This window comes from Ylistrum balloti, unplaced genomic scaffold (assembly GCF_031769215.1).
Source record: "Ylistrum balloti isolate Yb309-2 unplaced genomic scaffold, AGI_CSIRO_Ybal_v1 Utg369772, whole genome shotgun sequence".
Lineage (NCBI taxonomy): Eukaryota > Metazoa > Mollusca > Bivalvia > Pectinida > Pectinidae > Ylistrum > Ylistrum balloti.
The window spans coordinates 3230249-3245151 of NW_026781965.1; the positions used below are offsets into that span (position 1 = coordinate 3230249).

The window sequence follows — 14903 nt, forward strand, 5'->3', positions numbered from 1 at the left end:
ATTGTTTTTCTACCCCTTGATCTTTTCCTACCCTGATCTCCAACATGCTAGAAATAAATGAATAATGAGACAAATATAGGCAGGGAAATATGGGGAAAAATTAGACAGTGTCATCTACATTATCAACTGTACAATGACAATTATAACTCAATGTCATTATGCATTTAATACTGATTAGAATAAACAAAGATGATCAGATTGTATCTTACAATAATATCAAACTTTTCTTCAACTGTCAATATCAATCAGTCATGTTTCTCATGTCTCAAATTTACAACTTGCGGTTTAACATGTGTTTATGTTCTGTGCCTGCAGGCAGTCTTACCCTGGCAGGAATGAGGTATCTTCCCCTTACCCTGGCAGGAATGAGGTATCTTCCCCTTACCCTGGCAGGAATGAGGTATCTTCCCCTTACCCTGGCAGGAAAGAGGTATCTTCCCCTTACCCTGGCAGGAATGAGGTATCTTCCCCTTACCCTGGCAGGAATGAGGTATCTTCCCCTTACCCTGGCAGGAAAGAGGTATCTTCCCCTTACCCTGGCAGGAAAGAGGTATCTTCCCCTTACCCTGGCAGGAATGAGGTATCTTCCCCTTACCCTAGCAGGAATGAGGTATCTTCCCCTTACCAGAAGTGTGGATATTTCTGTCCGATGGGGTAGAATACACCAATGTAAGATGAACTAAGGCGACAGTGTAGTCATCACAATGTTACACTTCTCACTGGATGTGATTTAATAACTTGTAGAGTGTTATTAACGACATATAACAAAGCAATATAGAAGATATCTCATTAGTAACAGCATAAATTCTAAAACAATTGTTTGATCTTTTTTAATCAAACTTTTCTCCAGAAATAGCTTTAACAAACTACATGTATTATTCTGAAAATCCAAGATGGCTAATCAAACCTTTTCTCCAGAAATAGCAATAAAAACTACATGTATTATTCTGAAAATCCAAGATGGCTGTCAATCGGATAATCAAACCTTTTCTCCAGAAATAGCATTGAAACACTACATGTATTATTCTGAAAATTCAAGATGGCTGTCAATCGATCAATCAAACCTTTTCTCCAGAAATAGCATTAACAAACTACATGTATTACTCTGAAAATCCAAGATGGCTGTCAATCGGCCAATTTAGCTTTTCGGATCAGTCCCAAAATGAGATAATGCACAACTAGGGACCAAGGTATCTCTATATATGAAATTTGAAAAGGATCCATCCTGTACTTCTCCAGAAATAGAGACAAGAAACTATTACTTTCTAAATCCAAGATGGCCACCTGTCAGCAATGTTCTTAGGATCAGTTCCAAGATAGGATAGTTCATGAGTATGGACCATGGGGAACCTAACTATGTAATATGTAAAAGTTCAATCAAATACTTCTTAACAACGAGCATTAACAATAATTGTTTAAAGGCAGACAGAAAACCATGGATGGAGGTGAATAAACTATCAATCTACAGGTGTGGTAGGGTTGAAACACAGGACACAAAAATGGACAATAAAACATGTTTCTATAAAAAGCAAGGAGGGGAAATACAAATAAGTATGAAGTGTAAGACTAAACATTGGTTATATACACCTACATTGCATACTGGAACTTTTACTGGAGATTTTCAACATATTATTGCTATATAGAAGGCACGTTAAGCTGATACAAAGAATAAAACAATGTCACCTGGACTTCATACCAATATACAAACTACCTGGAGAAGAAACACAAAATGACCCAATGAAACTTCACAGTGAACAAAAATACATAACCCATTTTCAATACACATTACAAAAACAAGTAAGTGATCACAATAAACCATTAAGTATGAACATGTTTGTACCTCAAAAGTAATGAACAAAGAAGATTGGGCCTATTCTTCAGTGGGTGCTACTCAATGCCAGCCTTGGTCTGATCAGTGGAACATATTAATCAGACTACAGTACACAGATTAATTGGTACAATATTTATCCTGAACTTGAATTAATGTGGGCTTCAGTGCTCCAGATAGCCTGCATGAATGCGTTTTCACGCACAATATTTCTAATTTCACGCTAGGAAAAAAATAAGATTTGCGTCATTACCCCGTGCGAAATCCGGACTCTGGGTCAATGTCCGGCTCCAATATTACGTAGTTAGAAAACTCAATAATCTAAGTCAAACAGACACTTATTAAGTAAACGAAACTCGTAACAAGCGCTTTCTTGATCGTGATTATAAACCAGTCGCATAGCAAATATGGCGCTGTCAAAAATGTTTACAAATTCAGTGTTACCCTAATATGGAAAAACCCATACACTTGTTGAAGGCAGGGGTGAAAAAACCCCTCAATTTATAAAGGTAGGAGTGAAAACCCCACATGTCCAAAAGTTATCTGGAGCACTGGGCTTGTACAACAGGAGCCATCACTCTAAACACTAATGCCATTTCTTATTGCTATTTTGGAAGAACTTGTTCAACTTGTATATTCTCTTTACATTTTGAACGTTATTGCTATTCAAAAGGCATGAAGACTATTAATCAGTGATAGACCCATGCTTATTGTAACAATGTCAGATCAGACTTCATTTACTGACTAACATTTACTAACAGTTAGTGTTATTGCCCAACACTAGAATATTTAACATGGATTCTTAAGTGTCAATGTAAATATCTGAATATTTCAAACCAGGAAACATACATTTCAAGTATTCAAATCATTTACACTCCCAAGTATCCTATGTCTAGCATCAACTAAGGTGATCAACTTCTGATCAATGATAAATGCCCCATCCCCTTGTAACATCTTTTTAGGAAGCTAACTTATATGCATTCCACATTGGATTACCAAAATTCTTGTTAATGTGCCATGTTATGTTATTAAGAACCAAGTAGCAATGCTGAATAAAACTTGCCAAGCAATACAAACTAACCACACAGTATCCTACAGTGTAGAAAAAAATCAAGAGACCCTAGAAGGATCTTGGCACTCCAATTGTTTTATCTTTATTTGTTCCTTGGATTTTTTCCCTTCTTTCCTCTTCAGATTACAACCAAAACTGAATGGGTATAACAAGAGACCAAGGAGTCCCTACATATAAAATTTGAGAGAGATCTACTAAGTTCAACAAATAGCGAAATCAAACTTTCTTTGTCAAAACCCAAGATGGCTATAAATGAAATTTAATAACGATCCATCTAGGACTTCTCACAAAAAGTGACAAGTTTTCACTGTTTAAATCAACAATGGCAGCAATCTTTTTTCTTTAGATCAGTCCTAAACTCAAACAGGCACAACAAGGAAGAAAGGGGAACCCCCAGATGAAATTTGAGAAAGGTCCATCCAGTAATATTCAATAAATAGCAATAACAAACTTTCAATATTGGAATACAAGATGGCTGCCAGTTGACTATTTTTCTTTTTCTTTTTTTTTAAGGAACAAGGGGAACTTATGAATGAAATTTGAAAAAGATCGATTCAACAAATGACGAAAAAAAAACTGTCTTTGTCAACACCTACGAAGGCTGCCTGTCAGCCATTTTCTCTTTATGATCAGTCTTAAAATCATTAGACATAAATAGGGACCAAGGAAAAGCTACGTATGAAATTTGAGAGAGCTCCATCCAGTTCTTCTCAAGAAATAGTAAGAACAAAAATTGTTTACTGACAAACTGCGAACCACCGACACAGGGTAATTGAAAAAAACTGACAAATCAATCATATTGTAAAATCAAGAAAATTTATATATCGATACCAACAACAACTTGGTAGTGACCTGCCTTACATGATATAAATGCTAATCTCGTTCAACAGGAAGTTTGTTATCAAATAGAAAATGAATCTAATGCTCTGGTGCTGAAAGTCAACTCAAAGGTTCTCCTTTGATGCAGCAATTTTGAGTAGTCTATGTAATGGTGACCTTGAGCTTGTATCTTGGCGAAGAAATGAGTTTGGACTGGCAAATGATGATGTCACCACTGTAAAGTTAAATGAAGAGAATGTTATCACGACACAGTAAGCAAGCATGACTAGCAGTTACAGCTGTCCAGAGATGAATCATACATGGAATATTAATATCTAAGGCTTATACAATATTACTGGTCTCTGATATTATGAATACAAAATTATCAATCTAGATGTTCATTTGAAATTATCAATCTAAAAAGTTTGGAAATGTGTCACCCATGACTTTTTTCTGAATACACGAATGGGTGGCAACATATCATAAGTATTAAAACCTGAAACCATTTTCAATGGCATGGAATTTTAAAAAATATCAATAATTGCTTCATAAAATGATACTTTTAACATCCCATGCATTTTAAATCAAATCATTATATAGAAGGATATCTTGGTATGACTTGTAAAATTGTAGGAACTCTGATGCAAGAGTGAAATTAAATCAATCTCTGAACAGCTGTGTTATGTTAAACAAGGTCAGAAAAGTGCCCAGCAGACAAAAAGTGCACAAAGCATGTGATGATGTGATTAATATGAATGGCTTATATATAGAAAAATGTGCACAAAGCATGCGATGATAAGATTAATATGTATGGCTTATATATGAAGTGCACAAGTGCTATGACATCATTCATTTTGCGGTTTTGAATATTTAATATTCATCTGAAGAAATTCATATTCATAAGTAATATGCATGAGAAATATTTCATCTTTGGCTGCTGCCTAATCTATTTCACATTAAAAACAAAACAAGAGTATAAGTGACACTGATGAATACTCCCAGAAAACAACTTTATCAAACACAAAGTTGTACTAAAGGGCAATAATTCTGTAAAGAGGTTAAAGGCCCACAAATTTGGTATACAGCACATTCTGTTAGTATGACCAACATATACACCACGATTCATGCTCCTAGTTTGAATGCATCATGACACAAAATTTTAACAATTAAGCAATAACTCAGTACGGAGGGGTCATGGGCCCTGACATTGCTACACTGCACCTTGCTTTGGTATGTCTGATGTATATATTACGTTTCAATATCCTAGTTTAAATGCAGGCAAGGTAATGCTCCAGACAAAAAAATTTAACAATGCAATTAAGAGGCTACAGGCCCTAACACTAGTACAGTGCACATTGTCTTCGTATGATCAATGTATACACCAAGTTTCATTATCCTACCGTAAATACAAACAAACGAATGCTCTGGACAAGCTATTTGTAACAATGACTGTCTCATTGTCTTAGTATGATCAATATACCCCATAAAGTTTCATTATTCTAGTTTAAATGCCAGCAATTTAAAGTTTTGCTCTAGCATTAAAATTTTCAACGAAGAGCAATAACTCTGTAATTAAGGGGTTGCAGGCCCTAATTTCACTGCATATCGTCTTTGTCTGAATCATGTATACACCAAGTTTCGTCATCCTAGTGTTTACACAAGAAATGTTATACTCCGGACATGAAATTTTAACAAAGGGCAGTAACCTGTAATTAAGGGTTAAGGGCCCAGAATTTGGTACAATGCACATCTCCTTAGTATGACCTATGTATACACCCAAGTTTCATGATCCTTGCTTAATTGTGGGAAAAGTTCTGCTCCGGATATGAAAGGAGGGGCAGACAAGGTGGCCACTTTATGCTTTGAAAATTTTTCGGGGAGCATAATAATGGAAAAAAAATACTAATTTAAATGAATGATTTCATAACAAAATAAGATTCAATACATCTACGTATTATTGTGTTAGCTACATGATTATATATTGATATGTCCAGAAAGTCGATAATAAAAAGAAGTCTCTCTCACATCACAAATATTACTTCTGTACACTTAGCCAAAAATATCAGCATCCACATCATCTTGTGCAACCCATACATACTGTCAAAACTAAAAATAGAACTACACTGTCTGTATTATCTAAATCATAAACAAAATAATAATCACAGATTTTACTGACATTCTAGATCACTGAGTGAGCTGTTTTTTTCAGTACTGGGTGGAGACTCGGACACTGACGGTTTCTGGTCTTGGATCTCCTTATCCTCTATTGCAGTTTGTGTCACCACACAACTGGTCTCATTGCTCTCGGCTTGTTTGTCTTCAACTTGCTCATTGTCTATTACACAAACTTCACTACCACTATCTGTGGTTGCCAGATCACTGGTGTTGTCCTCGACACCCTCTCCACTTGCTACACTAGACAGAGGACCACCGCCGAGTCCTGTATTACCACCCAGGCCAGACAAATCTGTCTGACAAGCTGGCATACTTATGCTTGCTAAATCCCTAGCCAGCTGGTCCACACCAGAAGTGTTCTCAGGTATCAGTTCTAAAACCTGTTCAGTGGAAATGTCTGAATTACTGATGGCTGTCATATTGTTGAAGTCAAATACCCCAATGTTGGACATGGTGTCCTCCACAAGCTGATGTTGTCCTGAACTGTTGAACTCAGCTTCAGAGCCACCTACCAGTACTGATGACTCTACAGTAGGCATATTGTCCATGCTCTCATTCAATATTTGTTCTTCGTTTTCACATACAGCCTCTGACCTACAAATAGCATTTCATCAATTTTATTTCATTCCACAAACAATGTATGCTCTTTCCAGAATTTTTTTTTTCTGAAAATCGTGTTTTCACACAATATTAATTTCCTCAACTTCACAACAATAGTTGTTTCACTTTGTGATTAATCTATAATAGCGCCTTATTATTAATGAAAGTGGAAATTTTACCTGGGAGCAACATCTGGTGTTTGTAGAATCACTTGGGTGAGGTATCGTGATTTGAGTATTTGTTTAACCGGAAGTCTCTTGTCACAGACTGGAAATAGTTGACTGTACAACAACTCCATCACAGTGGGGTCCTATAAAATTAAACCTCATCAATTATTCTTTCCTAACAATTAAGATCTATCCATCTTTTATAAACAAAAGGTCCTAGCAGTCTTGACGGTCACCAGAGAAAAGCAATATTGAATATAATGGTAAAAAGGTAATTAGCTTTCAAGTGGCATGAGAAAGAAATGGTGACATTAATGACAGTAAGTCAGTGTCGACACATGCATAACATCAAAACTGTCACCCTATACTAATAATTCTTACAAAGTTATTTCCAAAGGGAAATAAACAACTTTATGCTCAAAAATGGTAATTTTCTATGAAAAATATAGTTAAGTTAACCTCCTCCCCTGGGAGAAATGTAAGACACATTTTGGTAAAGCACGTTAAGATGCTTCCATCCATGAAAAGTATTTGATTCTACCACCTTTTGGCCATGCACCTCAGGCCCCTGTGGGGCAGGGACCAAATAATTCACTATTCTGGTTCATCTTGGGCCAGGAAAGGTTACTGCAATATTTGATTGAAATAGTTTCAGGGATTTTGAGAAGAAAATGTTGAAAAGTTTTACAGATGCAAAGGTGGTATTACTATTGGTCACCATGACACCTAAAATATGCATCAAAATCTGAAGTTTTCATATTCTTACATTTGTTCATAAAAAGTTTCAGATGCAAAACTGCATTATGTGTGTGTATTACATAAGAAGTCCCACACAGTGATTCTGATAGGTGTCGGTCATTGACCGATTCAATTAAAAAATGACCAAATTTTTTTCTATCTCATATGACAATTGACCAACCCCGTTTCATCTTAAAGTGTCCAACTCGTTTTGGGACAAAATTGAAAGTACATTGTTTTGGAATGATTTGTTTGGAATACTTCTAGACTTTTCTATAGAGTAATCACCAAAACCGATCTACAGCTTTAGTGCGCTTGTAATGTTGGCGACCCGAAACGTAAATTAAGCGTTTTCGTGCATTGGCTACAATTAACTGTAGCGAAAGCATGGCGGCTGAAAGAAAAAGAAATGATCAGTCGTTGTTGTCCAACTTTTTCTCGAATGGTGCGAACAATCATAACAGTGACAACAAAGAAAAATCAGCCACTATAAGTAGCAGAACCTTCCAAGAAAAATGGCGGAGATTATATCCTTGGCTTTTAGCACGAGTTGTGACTCAAATGTATCCACGAGACAACATGAATCAACCGTGGAACCTGATTTCAAAATATCACAGGGACGAATGTCCAAATCTGACGCTTTAACTTGACCAGCTCATACTTCCGATTGTGAACCAGGATTTAGCATTCAGAACATCAAAGCTACTGCTTCCCGAGACACAAGACATGCTCCTCAGGGTGTGCACTGAGGGGAAGGACAAGGATAGCTTTAATTTCAAGTCTGCGTTCGAAAATTTTAAGAAAGTAAAGAAAAGAGTGATCTTTTCAGACTCAAAATAAACATTCTGAAACTGAATACAACTGGTTTTGTTTAGTCCACTGTAGCAAGTAGAGACATATCGTCAATGCTCTAAAGAAAAAGTTATCATTAAAAGAATGAATTGAAACTCCTCTTGCATTTTTGAATTTGCCACAAACTAAGATTTTTCTTTAATGTGAACAGTGAAGTCGTTTTAATCTCCCTAATTTTACAGACAAAATTTGTTTGAAACCCATCCAGGCATTAATCAGGAGTAGATTTTTAAAGGAAAAGTCTGCAGGTGGACGACAATGGATGATACATGGTAGCAATTGATCATCTTTGCTGAACAACGGAGGATGGATGCTGTGCCTTGGCATAAGCTCACTTGGCCTTTTGGGCCAGGTGAACAAACAATGAAAGACTGCATAACATTTTAGACTTTATGACTATCTTATTCTCTGAGAAACAAGGGAAATCTAGAAACGATCCATCCTGGACTTTTCAAGAGACCGAGATAACAAAATTTCACTGTCAAAACCAAATTTGGATTACAGACAAGAGATGCAGGGCATTTGAAAAGCTCACCAAAAGTAGTTATTACTTACCAGCCTCATGCTCATGAGTTTGGGAGATCCATCATGCTGAAGTTCGACAGATCCCTGAGGATTGTGCAACTGGTAATAGAAAACATACGATAATCATTCACCGTTAATATGCAAACAAAATTTTCTTTACATTAACTAGAGTTCTATATAAGTGAACAGATATTTTTTCTCTTTAGGAATTGTGTTCACTGGACTAGCTTGTATTTGATGAGGACATGTCCTTAATGCTACAGGCTACTACCAGTGGAACCCACTTAATGTCACATTTGTCAATGTCACTTTCTGCGGGGTGTTCAATTCTGAAAATCTTCCATTAGCCAAAGGGCCAATGAACCACTTTTCCTCAATAGCCCTGATCAAAACTACTAGTCCCACTTTTGGAATTTTTCAATTAACGCTAAATGCTGTCCTTCATTTACTTTAATTTACCATTTCCTCAATAGAATTAATCCCATCTGTGTTATTCAATAAAGAATTAAAATGTATAAATGATATGGTTTGTCTAGTTTCTGTGCAATGAGTTGACAATTAACATGAAGGAAATCAATTGATATACATTGTTTATGTATACCACAGGTTTAGCAAGTCACACTGACTTCTACTTTTTAGATGTGTGTAATTTATTCTCCCATATCATTTCCAGTGGGAAATCGTTCAGGCAACAAAGAATACATTGGATCTGAACTATTGGTGCTAAAATATCAATGAAATTGTTACTCCTATATTTCTCATAGGGAAATGTGTAACATTGACGGTTTTTATTTATAGATTTGCAATATTTGAAATATAAAGCCAACAAAATTACTGCGAAATGTATATTTCAGAAGATGATGTTGCAAACATCTGTCAAATATACAAATCTTCATGTAACTAAAATATTTCCTTATATTATCTGGAAAGCCAACAGTGGCTTATTTTGACGAGAACACGTTTTGTGTGATGTAACACCTATCAGAGCAGCAGCACTAAGCATGAACGATCTTGTTTTAATTTCAACAGCATCAGGATTTGCTTAATTGATAATTAAGAACCCTATTAAACCATCATTGACATGTTCACTTACTGTCTCTTTATATTACAATTCTTATCTAAATCATTCCTGCAATTCTTAAGCTAGTTTACATGTCAGTAAATTCACATTTACATCTGGGTTGCTACTAGGCTTGAATTCTTAAATCCATCTATGACATAACCAAGTGTTTAATACACCTTGACGATGGTTTTCTTTATATTTGAAAATCTTGATGGACCGATGGAAACCACCTAGGGTTGTAAAATTTTACTACTCTGACCAATGTGTACAGATTTTTAATGCAGACTAAGAACAGAAAAAATTCACTAGCCCGTGGGCTAGTTAGTGTCTTGGAACAGCTAGCCCTGACCTGAAAATCACTAACCCCAGGTGTCTGGCTAGGGGAATTGAACACCCCTGTTTCCAGTTAATATCATGTTTTCTTGAAACACATATAGCGCTTCAAGCATGAATCCATAACACAAGTCCTCATTTAAAATATTTACCTGTGTTTTTTGTGATGTCATCAAAATAAAGGGATATTAAGCGTTGCCCACATGAAAATAAGTGACATTATCAGATGTTGGATTACATAGAATATATAAGGAAAAAACTGGTTCCATATCAAAGACTGTTTGTATACAATACTGTAAAGGTGATCAAATAATTAAAACATATTTCCATATTTAATGTCGTTGAGTTTCATTTCAATTAATTATGAAACATCGAAAACAAGGCAACCAAGTATCTGGAACACTGCAGATATTCACATAAACATAAGCAACGTTTCTTTTGTAGAATTATAGCAATGTAGTCCGTAAATTCATGTCAATTTTGAACAAGCACTGAAATAATAATTGAGATCTCCTAAACCTCCTGATAAAGCCAAGTACTCACAATTTGCAATGGCACTTACTGTTTTTGGAAACACTGAACATATGTCAAAGTAGGTTTACGGCATTATTGCCTGATCAGTCCAATACATATGGAGTTGTGAAGCAACAGAATTACACACCATTGATATCTTGGGTGTTGAAAAATGTTGCTTGATGTTTTCAACCAAAGTAGTGACATTGTTATTGTATAAACATGTCAAATTGTCCTCCGTTTTGTTTTTAGGGCAGGTTCATTGTCTGGGGTAAAACTATTAAGTTGTTTTACATAATGTCTTCTAGCAAATATGAACAAGATATGAAGGATCCATAACTCTACAAGGTACATCAAATCAGCCCCTGTTCTTATTTACGTAAGTCTGCATACCAAAATTTATCAAAATAGCTTCATATTGACTGAAGTTATCATGTTCATAAAGTCTGATGATAATACAATAAAAAGGGCCATAACTCTTTAAATTATTATTGAATAAGTCCCATAATCAAACTCCTGCAAGATCTTACAAATATAAGGCTGCATACCAAAGTTCATCAAAATCGCTTCCCAGCAAACAAGGATCTCGTATAGGTTACCATGACTAATGGTCAGGTGACCTAAAAAGCTTGACTTTGTGGACGAATTATGCCCAATAATCTACTAGTACCTATTTTTACATTTTCACAGACTTATGAATTTGTGGATCAAGTGTACTCACAAAATCTATGAAACTGAATCCGGCTTGAAAATTTATGGTTTTACAGGAAGCCTTAAGTTAGTGGTAAAAGATATGTCTTAAATCCATAATTTTTTATTGACCACTTTCAGAAAGTAAGAATTTGTAGTTTGGACATTCTTACTTTGGTCTCAACTCAATTATAGTCACAACAAGCTGAAGGGGAATGACTTAAAACTTACCCACAGCAGGAGGAGACCATGGTTGTACAGGTCACAGCTAGTGGACACTTGAGGGGTCAAACCTTGCTGGGCAAAAGTAACCATTTCTATTGGCATGAATGTCAACCCATTCTCTGTGACATATCTCTTCCTCACACGATCCAACTGAAACAAAAATCAATATGTAACGATGATAGAGAATATCCCTCACAGAACCCAACTGTTACAAAGGTCAATATGTAACTACAATGGAGATTATCCCTCACACAAGCCACCCCTCACCCCCTCCCCTTCCAAATCCTGATTTCTAGGGGGCATAATAACAGGAGGCATAGTGGCTTTGACTGTCATCTGAGATAAGCAATATTGAATATACAGGTAAAGGGTAAGTAGCTTTCAAGTGTCATGAAAAAGAAACATTGATGACAGTAAGCCATTGTCAATATATGCATACCATCAAAATTGTCATCCTATACTTATTTCCAACTGAAATTAAGCAAATTATACCAAAAAAAAGAGAATATTTTTCTTATATAAACTATAACAAACTTTACCCACTCACCCCTTCCCAAAGAAAAATGTGAGACCCTGGGGCCATGAAATTCACAATTTTGGTAAAGCATCTATGATGCTTCCATCTGTGAATAGCATTTGATTCTACCATATCTGGGTGTTGAGAAGAAGATTTTTGAAATTTGAAATTGTTCAGAAGACAATTTTTGAAAATTTCAGTCAATTTGACACTTTTGCATCCCCCTCCCCTCATTATTGGGTGGGGACTGTATAATTAATTATTTCAGTTGACCTTAGTCTAAGGATGCTAACCAACGCACAATGCAGACAAAGGTTATAGCAGTAGGTCACCCTAAGAATGGAAAATATCAGCTATTGTCACAAATCTCCTAAATCTTACCAAAGATCTTGAAAAGTCTGGAGGCAGTAAGATAGCAGAGCCGTCTGGTTTGACACCTATGTTAGATGGATTTATCTCCCCATGGACGAAGCCCTTGCTGTGTAAATGCATCAAGCCTTCGGTTACTCCTTCATACACTCTCTGCTTGGCCTTCAATAGAACACATTATAATGCACATTAATGAGAGTGAAGTCAAATGGAAGATAACTTTATTATATTTTTCACTTCAGATCAAATTAAACACAAAAAACTGGTTTTCCATCATGATAATTAACTTTAACAAGAGATAAGAAGAATTTCATAAAATTAGATAGTTTCTTAATGTTTGCAAGCAGTAAAATGCAACTTTGCATCAACTCACTATTATTATGGCTTCATCTCTGTATTAAATATTCATAGAATACATTCTCCCTCCCTTGCTTTATTTCACAGCATGACTAATGTCAATTCAGTAAACTCTTAAACTCAACAGAATCCCGAGACCTTTAAGCTCATGCATGCATGTATACTTAGAAAACAAAAGAACTCTGAGATATATCAGCAAACAGTGTTCAATTAAGGCCAGGCTATTGGACAAATGTCCCCTTGGTTATTAGGTGCAATTTAACATACTGCTGGGTCAATCTGGCACATAAGGATTGTGGTTAAACCTTAAATGCTTATATCAATAATGCAAAATCTGACCATCACTCTCACTGCTCTTCATATCAATTGACAATTCACATACTTCAGAACAGGTTTTTTTTTCTATACACAGATACCAACAGAGGACTGAACAACATTCCCACAATGCAATTTGGCTTGATTTGAGTTGTTTCATTTCAATGGGACTTACACATCACTGACATCATGAAAACATTTTGAAACAAATAAAAACACTGAACCTATTAACATTCTCAAAATGTTTTCTTAAATTCCTGGTTGATGAAAGTTAAGCTGACTGAAACATTCAATTGACCCATTTACTGACTGCTGCACAAATTATCTTATTATTTGTGTTTGATAAAAGAAGAAAAAAACAAAAATTGGCAATGCCTTTTCTTTCCAAGTGGCCCCAAATTTCTACACATTTGGACTGACAAGTTGAGAATCACCACTATCAGTAGCATACAATAAGATCCGTATGGGCAGGATTTACTGTATGCTTTAGTCAAAGTGTTGAAAGGAGTATATCTACATACAAGAGCTCATATTATTGCTTGACAAAAGCAAAAACTCTAAAAACTCCTCAGAGATCCCAGAGATCTTGGCACCCATCATTGTTTGGTCTTTGTTTCATCTTTAAAACTTTGATGTTTCTCTTCTTTCCTCTGTCCTTGCTATTAACTATGTGAAATTTGAAAATTCCTCTATGAAATAGCAAAATAGTCTTCAATTGCCAAATCCAAAATGGTCAGATGTAGGCAACTTTGATTTTCTTATCAGTTTGATCAGGGAAAAAGGGAACCTACATACAACATTTTAGAAACATCAATCCAATACCAATCAAGAAATAAGATAACAAATTTTCATCAGCAAAATCCAAGATGGCCACATGTTGGCCATTTTGTTCCTCTGAGTAGTTTCAAAATCAATAAGGGACACAAGTAGGGACCAAGGAGAACCAATACAGACCAGAAAATGTTAGGAGTCCAATATGATAATTCAGTTTAATTCCTGTAGGTATCTTTTGTCAATAAGGATCCTGGTTACATTAATATGAACTGTACTTTTTCTTACCTGGTCTGTCATTGTTTCTTTCTTCATCAGATCATGTAGAAGTTGTAAGTCATTCCATTCCATCTGGATGTATGCTGAACGTTCATTCTACAGAGAGAAAAGGTCAGCTAAAGCTTTTCTATAGCATCACAGAATTATATCAATTCTATGTCATAGATCTTAATAAATCATTTATGTTATTTTCAGCATTTCCCATCTACAGTATTAGATTAAAACAAGTGTTGGAAATGCTACTTCTACCTACCTTTGAAAAGAATATCCCATCTAACTTCATCAAGAAATCACAGTTGCTCGCCACATCAGCATAGGCTATAATGTGTTGTACAAACTCTTCCTTGTTTACATGATCATCATCATTGATGTGAAGCTCCTATAACATAAAACAAACCTTTCACATACAATTAAAACAAATTTAATGATCAGACTTTGTGACCAACATAATCTGTTGGTTATACGCCACTTAAACATCAAAATTTTAATTGATTTAAGCAATGTAGTACTTGTAAAATACACATCCTAAATTAACAATATTTGGAGAAAACTAGTTGTCTAATGTTATGCCAAGAAAGCATAGAAGAGATTCCAGAAGGATTCCAAACCCACCATAGTTTGACCTTATTTCTTTAAAAATTGGATCTTTTCCCTTCTTTTCCTTAAGAGTTAGCAATAATAACCTTAACTGCAAA

The 14903-nt window shown here is 35.5% G+C and overlaps 1 protein-coding gene across 1 annotated transcript in view; it reads right to left on the bottom strand.

Moving 5' to 3' along the window:
* Positions 1 to 3761: 3761 nt before the first annotated feature.
* Positions 3762 to 14903, bottom strand: part of LOC132543941 (serine/threonine-protein kinase 31-like) — a 35947-nt gene continuing 24805 nt past the window's right edge. Inside the window, exons 22-29 of the mRNA XM_060207494.1 lie at positions 14462 to 14587; positions 14218 to 14304; positions 12499 to 12648; positions 11607 to 11750; positions 8807 to 8875; positions 6674 to 6804; positions 5896 to 6488; positions 3762 to 3954 (exon numbers count right to left, since the gene is read on the bottom strand). Coding sequence (XP_060063477.1) covers positions 3845 to 3954; positions 5896 to 6488; positions 6674 to 6804; positions 8807 to 8875; positions 11607 to 11750; positions 12499 to 12648; positions 14218 to 14304; positions 14462 to 14587 — 1410 coding nt within the window. The 3' untranslated portion in view covers positions 3762 to 3844. The remainder of the gene's footprint in view (positions 3955 to 5895; positions 6489 to 6673; positions 6805 to 8806; positions 8876 to 11606; positions 11751 to 12498; positions 12649 to 14217; positions 14305 to 14461; positions 14588 to 14903) is intronic.